The sequence below is a fragment of the Oncorhynchus nerka genome, unplaced genomic scaffold (genome assembly GCF_034236695.1).
Source record: "Oncorhynchus nerka isolate Pitt River unplaced genomic scaffold, Oner_Uvic_2.0 unplaced_scaffold_755, whole genome shotgun sequence".
NCBI lineage: Eukaryota > Metazoa > Chordata > Actinopteri > Salmoniformes > Salmonidae > Oncorhynchus > Oncorhynchus nerka.
This window is the reverse complement of record NW_027040456.1, coordinates 80,841-101,250: the sequence shown is the minus strand read 5'-3', so window position 1 is coordinate 101,250 and position 20,410 is coordinate 80,841. Positions and strand designations below refer to the sequence as shown.

Below are 20,410 nucleotides of genomic sequence, written 5' to 3'. Positions count from 1 at the left end.
AGATACTGTACACACACACACAGTTTTAACACACAGATACACACACAGAGATACTGTACACACACACGTTTTCACTTAGACATGCTCATACATCTCTCTTGTCTGCCTGTCTCTGTCTCTCTGTCTGCCTGCCTGTCTGTCTCTCCCCCTCTGTCTCTGTCTCTCTGTCTGCCTGCCTGTCTGTCTCTCCCCCTCTGTCTCTGTCTCTCTCTCTGTCTGCCTGCCTGTCTGTCTCTCCCCCTCTGTCTCTGTCTCTCTGTCTGCCTGCCTGTCTGTCTCTCCCCCTCTGTCTCTGTCTGCCTGCCTGTCTGTCTCTCTGTCTCTTGTCTCTTCCCCTCTGTCTCTGTATCTCTGTCTGTCTGTGTTGTGCAAGGTGTTGGATGGTCGTAAGGCTACGGGGGGTAAGCTGGAGGTGAGGGTGAAGATTCGGGAGCCGCTGGGAGGAGCACAGCTTCAGATCACCACAGAGAAATGGCTGGTCCTCGACCCTGAACCAATCACCACCCCCGACAGAGAGAGAGAACAACAGGTAAGGAGAGAGAGAGATGGCTGGTCCTCGACCCTGAACCAATCACCACCCCCGACAGAGAGAGAGAACAACAGGTAAGGAGAGAGAGAGATGGCTGGTCCTCGACCCTGAACCAATCACCACCCCCGACAGAGAGAGAGAACAACAGGTAAGGAGAGAGAGAGATGGCTGGTCCTCGACCCTGAACCAATCACCACCCCCGACAGAGAGAGAGATGGCTGGTCCTCGACCCTGAACCAATCACCACCCCCGACAGAGAGAGAGAACAACAGGTAAGGAGAGAGAGAGATGGCTGGTCCTCGACCCTGAACCAATCACCACCCCCGACAGAGAGAGAGATGGCTGGTCCTCGACCCTGAACCAATCACCACCCCGACAGAGAGAGAGAACAACAGGTAAGGAGAGAGAGATGGCTGGTCCTCGACCCTGAACCAATCACCACCCCCGACAGAGAGAGAGATGGCTGGTCCTCGACCCTGAACCAATCACCACCCCCGACAGAGAGAGAGAACAACAGGTAAGGAGAGAGAGAGATGGCTGGTCCTCGACCCTGAACCAATCACCACCCCCGACAGAGAGAGAGATGGCTGGTCCTCGACCCTGAACCAATCACCACCCCCGACAGAGAGAGAGAACAACAGGTAAGGAGAGAGAGAGATGGCTGGTCCTCGACCCTGAACCAATCACCACCCCTGACAGAGAGCGAGAACAACAGGTAAGAAGAGAGAGAGATGAGGGGGAGAGAGAGAGACCTACCTTTTGGACTGTTCAGGACTAGTAGGGGTATAGTCTCTGTCAGAGTTAACATGTTATATTAATACCAGTCTCTGTCAGTTAACATGTTATATTAATACCAGTCTCTACAGAGTTAACATGTTATATTAATACCAGTCTCTGTCAGAGTTAACATGTTATATTAATACCAGTCTCTGTCAGAGTTAACATGTCATATTAATACCAGTCTCTACAGAGTTAACATGTTATATTAATACCAGTCTCTACAGAGTTAACATGTTATATTAATACCAGTCTCTACAGAGTTAACATGTTATATTAATACCAGTCTCTGTCAGAGTTAACATGTTATATTAATACCAGTCTCTACAGAGTTAACATGTTATATTAATACCAGTCTCTGTCAGAGTTAACATGTTATATTAATACCAGTCTCTGCAGAGTTAACATGTTATATTAATACCAGTCTCTGTCAGAGTTAACATGTTATATTAATACCAGTATCTGTCAGTTAACATGTTATATTAATACCAGTCTCTACAGAGTTAACATGTTATATTAATACCAGTCTCTGTCAGAGTTAACATGTTATATTAATACCAGTCTCTGTCAGAGTTAACATGTTATATTAATGTCTAACTGAAGTCTCTGTCAGAGTTAACATGTTATATTAATACCAGTCTCTACAGAGTTAACATGTTATATTAATACCAGTCTCTGTCAGAGTTAACATGTTATATTAATACCAGTCTCTGTCAGAGTTAACATGTTATATTAATACCAGTCTCTGTCAGAGTTAACATGTTATATTAATACCAGTCTCTACAGAGTTAACATGTTATATTAATACCAGTCTCTGTCAGAGTTAACATGTTATATTAATACCAGTCTCTGTCAGAGTTAACATGTTATATTAATACCAGTCTCTGTCAGAGTTAACATGTTATATTAATACCAGTCTCTACAGAGTTAACATGTTATATTAATACCAGTCTCTGTCAGAGTTAACATGTTATATTAATACCAGTATCTGTCAGTTAACATGTTATATTAATACCAGTCTCTGCAGAGTTAACATGTTATATTAATACCAGTCTCTGTCAGAGTTAACATGTTATATTAATACCAGTCTCTGTCAGAGTTAACATGTTATATTAATACCAGTCTCTGCAGAGTTAACATGTTATATTAATACCAGTCTCTGTCAGTTAACATGTTATATTAATACCAGTCTCTGTCAGTTAACATGTTATATTAATACCAGTCTCTACAGAGTTAACATGTTATATTAATACCAGTCTCTGTCAGAGTTAACATGTTATATTAATACCAGTCTCTGTCAGTTAACATGTTATATTAATGTCTAACTGAAGTCTCTGTCAGAGTTAACATGTTATATTAATACCAGTCTCTGTCAGTTAACATGTTATATTAATACCAGTCTCTGTCAGAGTTAACATGTAACATGTTATATTTATATTACCAGTCTCTACAGAGTTAACATGTTATATTAATACCAGTCTCTACAGAGTTAACATGTTATATTAATACCAGTCTCTGTCAGTTAACATGTTATATTAATGTCTAACTGAAGTCTCTGTCAGAGTTAACATGTTATATTAATACCAGTCTCTGTCAGTTAACATGTTATATTAATACCAGTCTCTGTCAGAGTTAACATGTTATATTAATACCAGTCTCTGTCAGTTAACATGTTATATTAATACCAGTCTCTGTCAGAGTTAACATGTTATATTAATACCAGTCTCTACAGAGTTAACATGTTATATTAATACCAGTCTCTACAGAGTTAACATGTTATATTAATACCAGTCTCTGTCAGTTAACATGTTATATTAATACCAGTCTCTACAGAGTTAACATGTTATATTAATACCAGTCTCTGCAGAGTTAACATGTTATATTAATACCAGTCTCTGTCAGTTAACATGTTATATTAATACCAGTATCTGTCAGAGTTAACATGTTATATTAATACCAGTCTCTACAGAGTTAACATGTTATATTAATACCAGTCTCTGTCAGTTAACATGTTATATTAATACCAGTCTCTACAGAGTTAACATGTTATATTAATACCAGTCTCTACAGAGTTAACATGTTATATTAATACCAGTCTCTGTCAGAGTTAACATGTTATATTAATACCAGTCTCTACAGAGTTAACATGTTATATTAATACCAGTCTCTGTCAGTTAACATGTTATATTAATACCAGTCTCTGTCAGAGTTAACATGTTATATTAATACCAGTCTCTACAGAGTTAACATGTTATATTAATACCAGTCTCTACAGAGTTAACATGTTATATTAATACCAGTCTCTACAGAGTTAACATGTTATATTAATACCAGTCTCTGTCAGAGTTAACATGTTATATTAATACCAGTCTCTGTCAGAGTTAACATGTTATATTAATACCAGTCTCTGCAGAGTTAACATGTTATATTAATACCAGTCTCTGTCAGAGTTAACATGTTATATTAATACCAGTCTCTGTCAGTTAACATGTTATATTAATACCAGTCTCTGTCAGAGTTAACATGTTATATTAATACCAGTCTCTGTCAGAGTTAACATGTTATATTAATACCAGTCTCTGTCAGAGTTAACATGTTATATTAATACCAGTCTCTACAGAGTTAACATGTTATATTAATACCAGTCTCTATCAGAGTTAACATGTTATATTAATACCAGTCTCTACAGAGTTAACATGTTATATTAATACCAGTCTCTGTCAGAGTTAACATGTTATATTAATACCAGTCTCTGTCAGAGTTAACATGTTATATTAATACCAGTCTCTACAGAGTTAACATGTTATATTAATACCAGTCTCTACAGAGTTAACATGTTATATTAATACCAGTCTCTGTCAGAGTTAACATGTTATATTAATACCAGTCTCTACAGAGTTAACGTGTTATATTAATACCAGTCTCTACAGAGTTAACATGTTATATTAATACCAGTCTCTACAGAGTTAACATGTTATATTAATACCAGTCTCTGTCAGAGTTAACATGTTATATTAATACCAGTCTCTACAGAGTTAACATGTTATATTAATACCAGTCTCTACAGAGTTAACATGTTATATTAATACCAGTCTCTGCAGAGTTAACATGTTATATTAATACCAGTCTCTGTCAGTTAACATGTTATATTAATACCAGTCTCTGTCAGAGTTAACATGTTATATTAATACCAGTCTCTACAGAGTTAACATGTTATATTAATACCAGTCTCTGCAGAGTTAACATGTTATATTAATACCAGTATCTGTCAGAGTTAACATGTTATATTAATGTCTAACTGAAGTCTCTGTCAGAGTTAACATGTTATATTAATACCAGTCTCTGTCAGAGTTAACATGTTATATTAATACCAGTCTCTACAGAGTTAACATGTTATATTAATACCAGTCTCTGTCAGAGTTAACATGTTATATTAATACCAGTCTCTACAGAGTTAACATGTTATATTAATACCAGTCTCTGTCAGAGTTAACATGTTATATTAATACCAGTCTCTGTCAGAGTTAACATGTTATATTAATACCAGTCTCTGTCAGAGTTAACATGTTATATTAATACCAGTCTCTGTCAGAGTTAACATGTTATATTAATACCAGTCTCTGCAGAGTTAACATGTTATATTAATACCAGTATCTGTCAGTTAACATGTTATATTAATACCAGTCTCTACAGAGTTAACATGTTATATTAATACCAGTCTCTGTCAGAGTTAACATGTTATATTAATACCAGTCTCTACAGAGTTAACATGTTATATTAATACCAGTCTTTGTCAGAGTTAACATGTTATATTAATACCAGTCTCTACAGAGTTAACATGTTATATTAATACCAGTCTCTGTCAGAGTTAACATGTTATATTAATACCAGTCTCTGTCAGTTAACATGTTATATTAATACCAGTCTCTACAGAGTTAACATGTTATATTAATACCAGTCTCTACAGAGTTAACATGTTATATTAATACCAGTCTCTGTCAGAGTTAACATGTTATATTAATACCAGTCTCTGTCAGAGTTAACATGTTATATTAATACCAGTCTCTGCAGAGTTAACATGTTATATTAATACCAGTATCTGTCAGTTAACATGTTATATTAATACCAGTATCTGTCAGAGTTAACATGTTATATTAATACCAGTCTCTACAGAGTTAACATGTTATATTAATACCAGTCTCTGTCAGAGTTAACATGTTATATTAATACCAGTCTCTACAGAGTTAACATGTTATATTAATACCAGTCTCTGTCAGAGTTAACATGTTATATTAATACCAGTCTCTGCAGAGTTAACATGTTATATTAATACCAGTCTCTACAGAGTTAACATGTTATATTAATACCAGTCTCTGTCAGAGTTAACATGTTATATTAATACCAGTCTCTGTCAGTTAACATGTTATATTAATACCAGTCTCTGTCAGTTAACATGTTATATTAATACCAGTCTCTGTCAGAGTTAACATGTTATATTAATACCAGTCTCTGTCAGAGTTAACATGTTATATTAATACCAGTCTCTGTCAGAGTTAACATGTTATATTAATACCAGTCTCTGTCAGAGTTAACATGTTATATTAATACCAGTCTCTGTCAGAGTTAACATGTCATATTAATACCAGTCTAACTGAAGTCCCCCCCCCAGGGCCCCTCTCCTCGCTCCAAACCAAAGAGTGACAATGGGAGGAACAAGCAGTCTAACCAGTCCAGCCACTCTCCTCCCCAGTATAAACTCCACAGTTTCAGTCTACTGCACTACGATAAGGAGAGACTGGAGAGACAGGTGTGTTTTCATTCTCTCTTCTTCTCTGTCTATCTTTCATTTTCCTCTCCTCGTCTCCGTGGGAACGTTTACTCTAGATCTGTTCAGAATTGGAGGTAGCCAATCTATGCTGTGATTGGTCTAAGATGATGTCAATCACCCTGTGTGTCCGTCAGATTGGTGATTACAGGAAGAGTAGGCGGGATCCTCCGTCTGACCTGGTACAGCAACACAAGGAGGTCACACACAGGCTGCAGTGGCAGAAAGCCCAGCTAGAGAGAGGCTCCCCTACTCTACTGTCAGGTAACACAGACACACACACACACACACACAGGCTGCAGGGGCAGAAAGCCCAGCTAGAGAGAGCCTCCCCTACTCTACTGTCAGGTAACACACACACACACACACACACACACACAGGCTGCAGTGGCAGAAAGCTCAGCTAGAGAGAGGCTCCCCTACTCTACTGTCAGGTAACACAGACACACACACAGACACACAGACACACACACAGAGACACAGACACACACACAGGCTGCAGTGGCAGAAAGCCCAGCTAGAGAGAGGCTCAACATACTCCTCTATATATTTATCTCTGTCCCTCCCTCCCTCAATCCATCCATCTCTCTCTCCCTCCATCCATCTCTCTCTCCATCTCCATCATCTCTCTCTCTATCTCCATCCATCCATCCATCCATCCATCTCTCTCTCTCTCACTCTATCCCTCTCTCGCTCCCTTAATCCATCTCTCTCTCTCCATCTCTCTCGCATCTCCCTCACTCCATCCATCTCTCTCTCATCTCCCTCCCTCCATCATGTCTCTCTCTCTCTCTCCCCATCTCTCTCTCATCTCCCTCCCTCCATCATGTCTCTCTCTCCCCGTCTCTCTCTCTCTCTCTCTCTCTGTCTCTCTGTCTCTCTGTAGAGTATGAGAATATTTTGCAGCGTTTTGCCCAGGGCCTTGCTGAGTCAGTGAAGAGGTTTTCCAGCCAAGGCAACAGGGTGAGCAAAGGGTCAGGGTTGTGTGTTTGTGTTACAGCGTGTTTGTCTGTGTGTAACGTGTCCCTCTGCCTATTCAGGATGCTGCTAAGGACGCTCTAGGACGGCTGAAGATGGTGGAGACTGAGGTAAACACTGTTATATACAGACAGTGTTAGGTACACCACCTCGTACACCCGACATGGTCAGCTCCTACAGACAGTGTTAGGTACACCACCTGGTACACCGACATGGTCAGCTCCTACAGACAGTGTTAGGTACACCACCTGGTACACCGACATGGTCAGCTCCTACAGACAGTGTTAGGTACACCACCTGGTACACCGACATGGTCAGCTCCTACAGACAGTGTTAGGTACACCACCTCGTACACCGACATGGTCAGCTCCTACAGACAGTGTTAGGTACACCACCTGGTACACCGACATGGTCAGCTCCTACAGACAGTGTTAGGTACACCACCTGGTACACCGACATGGTCAGCTCCTACAGACAGTGTTAGGTACACCACCTCGTACACCGACATGGTCAGCTCCTACAGACAGTGTTAGGTACACAGGTACACCACCTGGTACACCGACATGGTCAGCTCCTACAGACAGTGTTAGGTACACCACCTGGTACACCGACATGGTCAGCTCCTACAGACAGTGTTAGGTACACCACCTGGTACACCGACATGGTCAGCTCCTACAGACAGTGTTAGGTACATCACCTCGTACACCGACATGGTCAGCTCCTACAGACAGTGTTAGGTACACCACCTGGTACACCGACATGGTCAGCTCCTACAGACAGTGTTAGGTACACCACCTCGTACACCGACATGGTCAGCTCCTACAGACAGTGTTGGGTACACCACCTGGTACACCGACATGGTCAGCTCCTACAGACAGTGTTAGGTACACCACCTCATACACCGACATGGTCAGCTCCTACAGACAGTGTTAGGTACACCACCTGGTACACCGACATGGTCAGCTCCTACAGACAGTGTTAGGTACACCGACATGGTCAGCTCCTACAGACAGTGTTAGGTACACCACCTGGTACACCGACATGGTCAGCTCCTACAGACAGTGTTAGGTACACCACCTGGTACACCGACATGGTCAGCTCCTACAGACAGTGTTAGGTACACCACCTGGTACACCGACATGGTCAGCTCCTACAGACAGTGTTAGGTACACCACCTGGTACACCGACATGGTCAGCTCCTACAGACAGTGTTAGGTACACCACCTGGTACACCGACATGGTCAGCTCCTACAGACAGTGTTAGGTACACCACCTGGTACACCGACATGGTCAGCTCCTACAGACAGTGTTGGGTACACCACCTCGTACACCGACATGGTCAGCTCCTACAGACAGTGTTGGGTACACCACCTCGTACACCGACATGGTCAGCTCCTACAGACAGTGTTAGGTACACCACCTCGTACACCGATATGGTCAGCTCCTACAGACAGTGTTAGGTACACCACCTCGTACACCGACATGGTCAGCTCCTACAGACAGTGTTAGGTACACCACCTGGTACACCGACATGGTCAGCTCCTACAGACAGTGTTGGGTACACCACCTCGTACACCGACATGGTCAGCTCCTACAGACAGTGATGGGTACACCACCTGGTACACCGACATGGTCAGCTCCTACAGACAGTGTTAGGTACACCACCTGGTACACCGACATGGTCAGCTCCTACAGACAGTGTTAGGTACACCACCTGGTACACCGACATGGTCAGCTCCTACAGACAGTGTTAGGTACACCACCTGGTACACCGACATGGTCAGCTCCTACAGACAGTGTTAGGTACACCACCTCGACATGGTCAGCTCCTACAGACAGTGTTGGGTACACCACCTCGTACACCGACATGGTCAGCTCCTACAGACAGTGTTAGGTACACCACCTGGTACACCGACATGGTCAGCTCCTACAGACAGTGTTAGGTACACCACCTCGTACACCGACATGGTCAGCTCCTACAGACAGTGAGCCACCTGTCCAGGGCTTGATATATGCAGGCAGACAGGCATCGAGGCATTCAGTTACTGTTCCATTGAACGTTACAATGGGCAAAACTAGTGACCTAAGAGACTCTGAGCGTGGTATGATTGTTGGTGCCAGGTACACCGGATACAGTGTCTCAGAAACGCCCTCTGTAATGGTGGGGATCCATGGCCCCATCCTGCCTGGTGTCAACGGTACAGACTGGGGGTGTAATGGTGGGGGATCCATGGCCCCATCCTGCCTGGTGTCAACGGTACAGACTGGGGTGTAATGGTGGGGGATCCATGGCCCCATCCTGCCTGGTGTCAACGGTACAGACTGGGGGTGTAATGGTGGGGGGATCCATGGCCCCATCCTGCCTGGTGTCAACGGTACAGACTGGGGGTGTAATGGTGGGGGGATCCATGGCCCCATCCTGCCTGGTTTCAACGGTACAGACTGGGGGCGGTGGTGTAATGGTGGGGGATCCATGGCCCCATCCTGCCTGGTGTCAACGGTACAGACTGGGGTGTAATGGTGGGGGATCCATGGCCCCATCCTGCCTGGTGTCAACGGTACAGACTGGGGGTGTAATGGTGGGGGATCCATGGCCCCATCCTGCCTGGTGTCAGCGGTACAGACTGGGGGTGTAATGGTGGGGGATCCATGGCCCCATCCTGCCTGGTGTCAACGGTACAGACTGGGGGCGTAATGGTGGGGGGATCCATGGCCCCATCCTGCCTGGTGTCAACGGTACAGACTGGGGGTGTAATGGTGGGGGGATCCATGGCCCCATCCTGCCTGGTGTCAGCGGTACAGACTGGGGGTGTAATGGTGGGGGATCCATGGCCCCATCCTGCCTGGTGTCAACGGTACAGACTGGGGGTGTAATGGTGGGGGATCCATGGCCCCGTCCTGCCTGGTGTCAACGGTACAGACTGGGGGGGGTGTAATGGTGGGGGATCCATGGCCCCATCCTGCCTGGTGTCAACGGTACAGACTGGGGGTGTAATGGTGGGGGATCCATGGCCCCATCCTGCCTGGTGTCAACGGTACAGACTGGGGGTGTAATGGTGGGGGATCCATGGCCCCATCCAGCCTGGTGTCATGGCCCCATCCTGCCTGGTGTCAACAGTACAGACTGGGGGTGTAATGGTGGGGGGATCCATGGCCCCATCCTGCCTGGTGTCAACAGTACAGACTGGGGGTGTAATGGTGGGGGGATCCATGGCCCCATCCTGCCTGGTGTCAGCGGTACAGACTGGGGGTGTAATGGTGGGGGGATCCATGGCCCCATCCTGCCTGGTGTCAGCGGTACAGACTGGGGGTGTAATGGTGGGGGGATCCATGGCCCCATCCTGCCTGGTGTCAGCGGTACAGACTGGGGGTGTAATGGTGGGGAAATGTCTTCCTGTCACACGTTAGTAACGATTCCACGCCCCAAAGAAGTTAGGCTGTTCTGGCGGCAAAGGGGGCTCTGACCTGGTACTAGATGGATATACCTAATAATCTGTACATATGAGTGTATATATGACTGTATGTCTGAGTTTACACAGGCAGCCCAATTCTGATCTTTTTACTTTTTATTAGCAAAAGATCTGATCTGACTGGTCAAAATAAAAATACAAAAAATACCAATTAGTGTCAAAAGATCAGAACTGACTGCCTGTTTAAACAGCCTGTATTCATCGGACCACATCGTGTATACGAGCACCATGTGATGTGTAATATCATTTAGTTTGAATTGTATCTGACACCTACCCCTTGCCCTCCTCTCTCCCAATCTCCTTCTCTCCCTCACCTCCTCTCATTTCCTCCCTCACCTCCTCTCATTTCCTCCCTCACCTCCTCTTCTTTCCTTTTCTTTCCTCTCTCACCTCTCCTATCCTCCCTCACCTCCACTCCTTTCCTCTCTCACCTCTCCTATCCTCCCTCACCTCCACTCCTTTCCTCTCTCACCTCTCCTATCCTCCCTCACATCCACTCCTTCCTTCCTTCCCTGCCTCACCTCTCCCTCTTTCTCTCACTCTCATCTCCACTCCTTCTCTCCCCATCTCTTCTCACTCCCCTTCTCCTCTCCCCATCTAATTTTTTCCTCCTCTCTCTCCTTCCCTCTCTCTCTCTCCCTCCCCTCCTCCCTCTCTCTCTCTCTCTCTCCCCATCTCATTTTTCCTCCTCTCTCTCTCCCTCCCTCCCCCTCTCTCTCTCTCTCTCCCCATCTCATTTTTTCCTCCTCTCTCTCTCTCTCTGTCTCTCTCTCTCCATTCGTCAGTTGGAATCTCTCAAGAGGAAACGCCTGGTCTGAGAAGAGGAGGACAGAGGGACTGGAGAGTTGTCTGGAGTACTGTTATGTTACTCACACAGACACAGCCAATCACCTTCAACATCTTCCTGCCGCTCCTCTGCTCCTCTCTGCCTCCTCCACTAATGTTCTTCCTTTTACTCTGTTCTTTACTTTGTATTGTCATTCATTCAATCAGTTAGGAAGAAGAACCCGTTTGAGTAAAACAGGGCTGCCTCCCAAATGGCACCCTATTCCCTTTATAGTGCACTACTTTAGACCAGGGCCCATAGGGACTAATATAGGGAATAGGGCACCATTGAGATACACGGCAGAATGGAATCCTGTGAGATTGATAGTGACATGAAGACAGAATGCAGGGCAGGACAGAGAAAGGCTTATTTGCACTTGAAAACACTACAGATTATTACAAAACCCTGCCGCCTTCACTATAGTCTTTAAAGTCCTTCAATGGGTCTCTCTCTTTCTCTCTGTTCAGAGAGTGGTGTGTGTAACTCCTGGTCTCCGCATTGTGTGTGTGTGTGTGCGTGCGATGTTAATGAGCTTAATCTAATCTGTCTGCTCCACTATTCCCAGATTACTGTAATATGACCCGTTTGGTGCCGTGTGATATGGGAACTACACGGAAACGGGAACTATATCCCATAATGAGGGATTAGCTAACACTGGTGTCGCCATGGAGACGTCTCATTCAGGGAAGTGAGGAGAGGAGGTACCCCAGGGTTAAATTGAAGAGGACAGGATTAGAATTCGTGTAGAACAGACCAGTAGCTGTAAAACCCACGGGATTATCTGTGAATTGGGATAGAGGTTCTCTATTCATTGTAATGCTATGGTGCGGAGTCTGGGAGCCCGTTTAAAAGGACCCCTCTTATAGGACCATATTTAGCCTATTGTGATGTCATCAATTAGGCTTGCGTCATGTCACTATGACGTCATCAGTTAGAATGTCCATCACCACATTGTGAAGTCATCAGTTAGAGGGTGTGTTCCTCTGTTCAGACGTTGCTGACGCCAGATCTTACATCGCCTGGATAGGTATTTTACAGATCAGCTAAACACATCACATGTTAAAGCAATCTGGTGCAACCAGTGGTTGATGCATGTGACATCTGAGCAGAGAGACGCAACCAGAATGATTAACAAAGGATCGCTTCATCTGGTTGTGATGTCATCAGTTGGAATGTTCTACAAAGGGCTACATCCAATTATGATGTCAGAATCCCAGAATAAAGCACTATGAGTAAACTGTCACTATACCCTGAATCAGAACCTGAAGCAGATACAGTATGTGACTTCACCCGTGTCCAAGCTGGCCTGATGTCGGCCCCAAATCCTACAGGGATCCTCTAAGAATGAGAAGAAGAGGCTTCAGTGCACTTCCTGTTCCTCGTTCCGAATGTCATGGGCAGGAAATGCGCGCTTTACTTCTTACTGACTTCCAGACAGGCAGAGAGAGGGACAGACAGGCAGAGAGAGGGACAGACGGGCAGAGAGAGGGACAGACAGAGAGAGGGACAGACAGACAGAGAGAGGGACAGACGGGCAGAGAGAGGGACAGACGGGCAGAGAGAGGGACAGACGGGCAGAGAGAGGGACAGACGGGCAGAGAGAGGGACAGACGGGCAGAGAGAGGGACAGACGGACAGAGAGAGGGACAGACGGACAGAGAGAGGGACAGAGAGAGGGACAGACGGGCAGAGAGAGGGACAGACGGACAGAGAGAGGGACAGACGGGCAGAGAGAGGGACAGACGGACAGAGAGAGGGACAGACGGGCAGAGAGAGGGACAGACGGGCAGAGAGAGGGACAGACGGGCAGAGAGAGGGACAGACGGGCAGAGAGAGGGACAGACGGACAGAGAGAGGGACAGACGGGCAGAGAGAGGGACAGACGGGCAGAGAGAGGGACAGACGGGCAGAGAGGGACAGACGGGCAGAGAGACAGACGGGCAGAGAGAGGGACAGACGGACAGAGAGAGGGACAGACGGGCAGAGAGAGGGACAGAGAGAGGGACAGACGGGCAGAGAGAGGGACAGACGGGCAGAGAGAGGGACAGACGGACAGAGAGACAGACGGGCAGAGAGAGGGACAGACGGGCAGAGAGAGGGACAGACGGGCAGAGAGAGGGACAGACGGGCAGAGAGAGGGACAGACGGACAGAGAGAGGGACAGAGGGGACACAGGCAGAGCTTGTCAGAGGGGACACTGTTTAGTCAGTGTGGTTTGGTCATGGTGGGCCGGAGACCACAGCTGCCTATAGTGTTGAGGTCAGCCCCTTTTCTCAGATTTTGGGTAGAGAAAGGAGGTCTCCTCCTGTACCCCTCTATATACCCAGACACCCTGAGGTCTCCTCCTGTACCCCTCTATATACCCAGACACCCTGAGGTCTCCTCCTCTACCCCTCTATATACCCAGACACCCTGAGGTCTCTTCCTGTACCCCTCTATATACCCAAACACCCTGTGGTCTCCTCCTCTACCCCTCTATATACCCAGACACCCTGAAGTCTCCGCCTCTACCCCTCTATAGACCCAGACACCCTGAGGTCTCCTCCTCTACCCTCTATAGACCCAGACACCCTGAGGTCTCCTCCTCTACCCCTCTATAGACCCAGACACCATGTGGTCTCCTCCTCTAACCCTCTATATACCCAGACACCCTGAGGTCTCCTCCTCTAACCCTCTATAGACCCAGACACCCTGAGGTCTCCTCCTCTACCCCTCTATATACCCAGACACCCTGTGGTCTCCTCCTCTACCCCTCTATATACCCAGACACCCTGTGGTCTCCTCCTCTACCCTCTATATACCCAGACACCCTGTGGTCTCCTCCTCTACCCCTCTATAGACCCAGACACCCTGAGGTCTCCTCCTCTACCCCTCTATATACCCAGACACCCTGAGGTCTCCTCCTCTACCCCTCTATATACCCAGACACCCTGAGGTCTCCTCCTCTACCCCTCTATATACCCAGACACCCTGAGGTCTCCTCCTCTAACCCTTTATAGACCCAGACACCCTGAGGTCTCCTCCTCTACCCCTCTATATACCCAGACACCCTGTGGTCTCCTCCTCTACCCCTCTATATACCCAGACACCCTGTGGTCTCCTCCTCTACCCCTCTAAAGACCCAGACACCCTGTGGTCTCCTCCTCTACCCCTCTATAGACCCAGACACCCTGAGGTCTCCTCCTGTACCCCTCTATATACCCAGACACCCTGTGGTCTCCTCCTCTACCCCTCTATATACCCAGACACCCTGTGGTCTCCTCCTCTACCCCTCTATATACCCAGACACCCTGAGGTCTCCTCCTCTACCCCTCTATATACCCAGACACCCTGAGGTCTCCTCCTCTACCCCTCTATAGACCCAGACACCCTGGGTTCTCCTCCTGTACCCCTCTAAAGACCCAGACACCCTGAGGTCTCCTCCTCTACCCCTCTATATACCCAGACACCCTGGGGTCTCCTCCTGTACCCCTCTATATACCCAGACACCCTGAGGTCTCCTCCTCTACCCCTCTGTATCCCAGACACCTGAGTTGTCTCCTCCTCTACCCCTCTATATACCCAGACACCCTGAGGTCTCCTCCTCTACCCCTCTATATACCCAGACACCCTGAGGTCTCCTCCTGTACCCCTCTATATACCCAGACACCCTGAGATCTCCTCCTCTACCCTCTATGAGGATACACCCTGAGGTCCCCCAGTCCCCTCTATAACCCAGACACCCTGATCTCCACTGCTGCTCTCTATAGACCCAGACACCTGGTAGTCCTAGGCTGTAGTGTGATCTGTCTCTGTATCCACAGCATCTGCTTGGAATGCTGATCCAGGATCAGGTTCCAAGGCCTGGTGGCTATAATCTGATCCATTCAGCACTGCTGCTAAAAGCTAAACTGGCCCTACCCCCAGGCCTATGAATCACTCCACACTAGATCTACTCTGAGAAGCTTTGAGGATACAAGCCGAGTCCCCCAGTCCTGGTGGCTAAACTGATCCCAGATCAACACTGCTGCTCTGAGAAGCTTTGTGGAAACAGGCCCAGTCCCCCAGGCCTGGTGGCTAAACTGATCCCAGATCAGCACTGCTGCTCTGAGAAGCTTTGTGGAAACAGGCCCAGTCCCCCAGGCCTGGTGGCTAAACTGATCCCAGATCAGCACTGCTGCTCTGAGAAGCTTTGTGGAAACAGGCCCAGTCCCCCAGGCCTGGTGGCTAAACTGATCCCAGATCAGCACTGCTGCTCTGAGAAGCTTTGTGGAAACAGGCCCAGTCCCCCAGGCCTGGTGGCTAAACTGATCCCAGATCAGCACTGCTGCTCTGAGAAGCTTTGAGGATACAGGCCCAGGCCTGGTGGCTAAACTGATCCCAGATCAGCACTGCTGCTCTGAGAAGCTTTGTGGAAACAGGCCCAGTCCCCCAGGCCTGGTGGCTAAACTGATCCCAGATCAACACTGCTGCTCTGAGAAGCTTTGTGGAAACAGGCCCAGTCCCCCAGGCCTGGTGGCTAAACTGATCCCAGATCAACACTGCTGCTCTGAGAAGCTTTGTGGAAACAGGCCCAGTCCCCCAGTCCTGGTGGCTAAACTGATCCCAGATCAGCACTGCTGCTCTGAGAAGCTTTGTGGATACAGGCCCAGTCCCCCAGGCCTGGTGGCTAAACTGATCCCAGATCAACACTGCTGCTCTGAGAAGCTTTGAGGATACAGGCCCAGTCCTGGTGGCTAAACTGATCCCAGATCAACACTGCTGCTCTGAGAAGCTTTGAGGATACAGGCCCAGTCCCCCAGGCCTGGTGGCTAAACTGATCCCAGATCAACACTGCTGCTCTGAGAAGCTTTGAGGATACAGGCCCAGTCCCCCAGGCCTGGTGGCTAAACTGATCCCAGTTTTTTGTTTTGTTTGTTTTTTATGTTAAAAACATGTATCCATTGTTGGCAATCAGTCAGAAAAGACCTGTTAATATATTATATATACAGCATTGACTATGGCTCTATTTTTAAATGAAGAACGTGTGTGTGTCTAAAGGTGGTGGATAATGAACTATTAACTGGCATTATAATGATGTGGTCAAATGTCTTGGGAGGGGAATCATGGATGGATTAAAATACCAGAATGAATTAAGCCTGTATATTGTGTTTAATTTATTTGTGAGTGTGAGAGTGAGTGTGAGAGTGAGTGTGAGAGTGAGAGTGTGAGAGAGAGAATAAATAAATAAATACCGGTGGTGTTTCCAGACACCAGTATTGCCTACATCACCTCTCTAGACTGACTATAGTATATAGCTCAGTATACAGCTAGTCAAGTCTCTATAGACTATAAATCAGTATACCGCTCCAGAGAGGACTATAGTACAGTCTATACAGAGGGCTATAGTAGTCTGCAGAGGGCTATAGTACAGTCTATACAGAGGGCTATAGTAGTCTGCAGAGGGCTATAGTACAGTCTACAGAGAGGGCTATAGTACAGTCTATACAGAGAGGACTATAGTACAGTCTATACAGAGGGCTATAGTAGTCTGCAGAGGGCTATAGTACAGTCTATACAGAGGGCTATAGTACAGTCTATACAGAGAGGGCTATAGTACAGTCTATACAGAGGGCTATAGTACAGTCTATACAGAGAGGACTATAGTACAGTCTATACAGAGGGCTACAGTACAGTCTATACAGAGGGCTATAGTACAGTCTATACAGAGGGCTATAGTACAGTCTATACAGAGAGGGCTATAGTACAGTCTATACAGAGGGCTATAGTACAGTCTATACAGAGAGGGCTATAGTACAGTCTATACAGAGAGGACTATAGTACAGTCTATACAGAGGGCTTACAGTCTATACAGAGGGCTATAGTACAGTCTATACAGAGGGCTATAGTACAGTCTATACAGAGGGCTATAGTACAGTCTATACAGAGGGCTATAGTACAGTCTATACAGAGGGCTATAGTACAGTCAGTCTATACAGAGGGCTATAGTACAGTCTATATACAGAGGACTATAGTACAGTCTATACAGAGGGCTATAGTACAGTCTATACAGAGGGCTATAGTACAGTCTATACAGAGGGCTATAGTACAGTCTATATAGAGAGGACTATAGTACAGTCTATACAGAGGGCTATAGTACAGTCTATACAGAGAGGACTATAGTACAGTCTATACAGAGGACTATAGTACAGTCTATACAGAGAGGACTGTAGTACAGTCTATACAGAGGACTATAGTACAGTCTATACAGAGGGCTATAGTACAGTCTATATAGAGAGGACTATAGTACAGTCTATACAGAGGGCTATAGTACAGTCTATATAGAGAGGACTATAGTACAGTCTATACAGAGGGCTATAGTACAGTCTATATAGAGAGGACTATAGTACAGTCTATACAGAGAGGACTATAGTACAGTATATATAGAGAGGACTATAGTACAGTCTATATAGAGAGGACTATAGTACAGTCTATACAAAGACGACTATAGTACAGTCTATACAGAGGGCTATAGTACAGTCTATACAGAGAGGGCTATAGTAGTCTATATAGAGAGGACCAAAGTACAGTCTATATAGAGAGGACTATAGTACAGTCTATACAGAGAGGACTATAGTACAGTCTATACAGAGGACTATAGTACAGTCTATATAGAGAGGACTATAGTACAGTCTATACAGAGGACTATAGTACAGTCTATACAGAGAGGGCTATAGTACAGTCTATACAGAGAGGACTATAGTACAGTCTATATAGAGAGGACTATAGTACAGTCTATATAGAGAGGGCTATAGTACAGTCTATACAGAGGACTATAGTACAGTCTATACAGAGAGGACTATAGTACAGTCTATACAGAGAGGACTATAGTACAGTCTATACAGAGGACTATAGTACAGTCTATACAAAGAGGACTATAGTACAGTCTATACAGAGAGGACTATAGTGCAGTGAGGACTATAGTACAGTCTATACAAAGAGGACTATAGTACAGTCTATACAGAGAGGACTATAGTACAGTCTATACAGAGAGGACTATAGTACAGTATATACAGAGAGGACTATACAAAGAGGACTATAGTACAGTCTATACAGAGGACTATAGTACAGTCTATACAGAGAGGACTATAGTACAGTCTATACAGAGAGGGACTATAGTACAGTCTATAGAGAGACTATAGTACAGTCTATACAGAGGACTATAGTACAGTCTATACAGAGAGGACTATAGTACAGTCTATACAGAGAGGGCTATAGTACAGTCTATACAGAGAGGACTATAGTACAGTCTATACAGAGAGACTATAGTACAGTCTATACAGAGAGGACTATAGTACAGTCTATACAGAGAGGGCTATAGTACAGTCTATACAGAGAGGACTATAGTACAGTCTATACAGAGAGGACTATAGTACAGTCTATACAGAGGACTATAGTACAGTCTATACAAAGAGGACTATAGTACAGTCTATACAGAGAGGACTATAGTGCAGTGAGGACTATAGTACAGTCTATACAAAGAGGACTATAGTACAGTCTATACAAAGAGGACTATAGTACAGTCTATACAGAGAGGACTATAGTGCAGTGAGGACTATAGTACAGTCTATACAAAGAGGACTATAGTACAGTCTATACAGAGAGGACTATAGTACAGTCTATACAGAGAGGACTATAGTACAGTCTATACAGAGAGGACTATACAAAGAGGACTATAGTACAGTCTATACAGAGGACTATACAAAGAGGACTATAGTACAGTCTATACAGAGGACTATAGTACAGTCTATACAGAGAGGACTATAGTACAGTCTATATAGAGAGGACTATAGTACAGTCTATACAGAAGACTATAGTACAGTCTATACAGAGAGGACTATAGTACAGTCTATACAGAGGGCTATAGTACAGTCTATACAGAGAGGACTATAGTACAGTCTATACAGAGAGGACTATAGTACAGTCTATACAGAGAGGACTATAGTACAGTCTATACAGAGAGGGCTATAGTACAGTCTATACAGAGGACTATAGTACAGTCTATACAGAGAGGGCTATAGTACAGTCTATACAGAGAGGTTTATTATGTTGTATATAGCTCAGACTGTAGCGCTAGTCTAGTCTGTACAGTATAATCTGTCTAGCTCTATAGCTGCAGAGAGAGGACTAGACAATGGCTTCAGTATGTTCCTTCGTTCTCCCTAAACCCCGAGATGAGAGGGGGCTGCAGCCTGCTCCGTTGTTGAAGGGTAAGAAAGAGCACCGGCTCAACTCCTCCAGTTACGCTAATACATTTGATCTGAACGCTACGTGTCTACAAACAAAACAGAGGGCAGAGAGGGAGAGAAGAGAGAAGAGGGGGAGAAGAGAGAAGAGGGGGAGAAGGGAGGGAGAAGAGAGAAGAGGGGGAGAAGGGAGAAGAGAGAAGAGAGAGAGAAGAGAGAAGAGAGGGAGAAGGGAGGAGAAGAGAGAAGAGAGAAGAGGGGGAAGAGAGCAGGCCTGTCACCGCTGAAAAAGAGCGCGCGAGAGGTGGGCGTGGACAAAGTTCGGAAAGGCAGGGTCGGTTTCCTGCCGGGGTAAAGCACGTGGTTCCGTATGTGTGTCAGACATAGGTTTTCTGAGCTCCCCCTCTCTTTTTCCCCCCCAGACAGTTAATATTCATTTTCCAGCACTTTTATCCTCTACCAACCCACGACGATTCGAAACGACAACCGGGAGGAGTGTGTGTGTGTGTTGTGCTATCTGATCCATCTCGTTCGCGGGTCATGACGCTCGAGGCGATCCGTTACCGGGCCGGGTCTCTGCAGATTCTTAACCAGCTGCTCCTACCGCAGGAGACTGTGTTCGACGAGGTCCGCACAGTGCAGGACGGCTATGAAGCGATAAAGTCCATGAAGGTAAGAAATATCACTCTCTGTCTTCTCCCTCGTTCGTTTCCTGTCCGATTCCACGCTCACTACGTGTCACCTCCCCGTGTGTGTGTGTTTCTAGTTAGCAGTGTTTCCACCACAGTGTGTGTAGCTATG

The 20,410-nt window shown here is 46.0% G+C and overlaps 2 protein-coding genes and 1 pseudogene across 2 annotated transcripts in view; all 3 read left to right on the top strand.

The window, feature by feature from the left end:
* The window catches only part of LOC115115719 (coiled-coil and C2 domain-containing protein 1A-like), a 14,937-nt gene extending 13,838 nt beyond the window's left edge, over positions 1 to 1,099 (top strand). Inside the window, exon 11 of the mRNA XM_065016927.1 lies at positions 374 to 1,099. Coding sequence (XP_064872999.1) covers positions 374 to 607 — 234 coding nt within the window. The 3' untranslated portion in view covers positions 608 to 1,099. The remainder of the gene's footprint in view (positions 1 to 373) is intronic.
* LOC135571121 (coiled-coil and C2 domain-containing protein 1A-like) lies at positions 1,087 to 14,921 on the top strand (the record flags this gene model as incomplete). Its single annotated transcript, XM_065016923.1, has 6 exons — positions 1,087 to 1,170; positions 5,976 to 6,113; positions 6,269 to 6,395; positions 7,018 to 7,094; positions 7,172 to 7,219; positions 11,365 to 14,921. Coding segments are annotated over 6 exons (507 nt in total), but the record flags the coding sequence as incomplete, so codon positions are not given.
* A 5,003-nt stretch (positions 14,922 to 19,924) lies between these two features.
* Positions 19,925 to 20,410, top strand: part of LOC135571126 (methylthioribose-1-phosphate isomerase-like) — a 44,342-nt pseudogene continuing 43,856 nt past the window's right edge.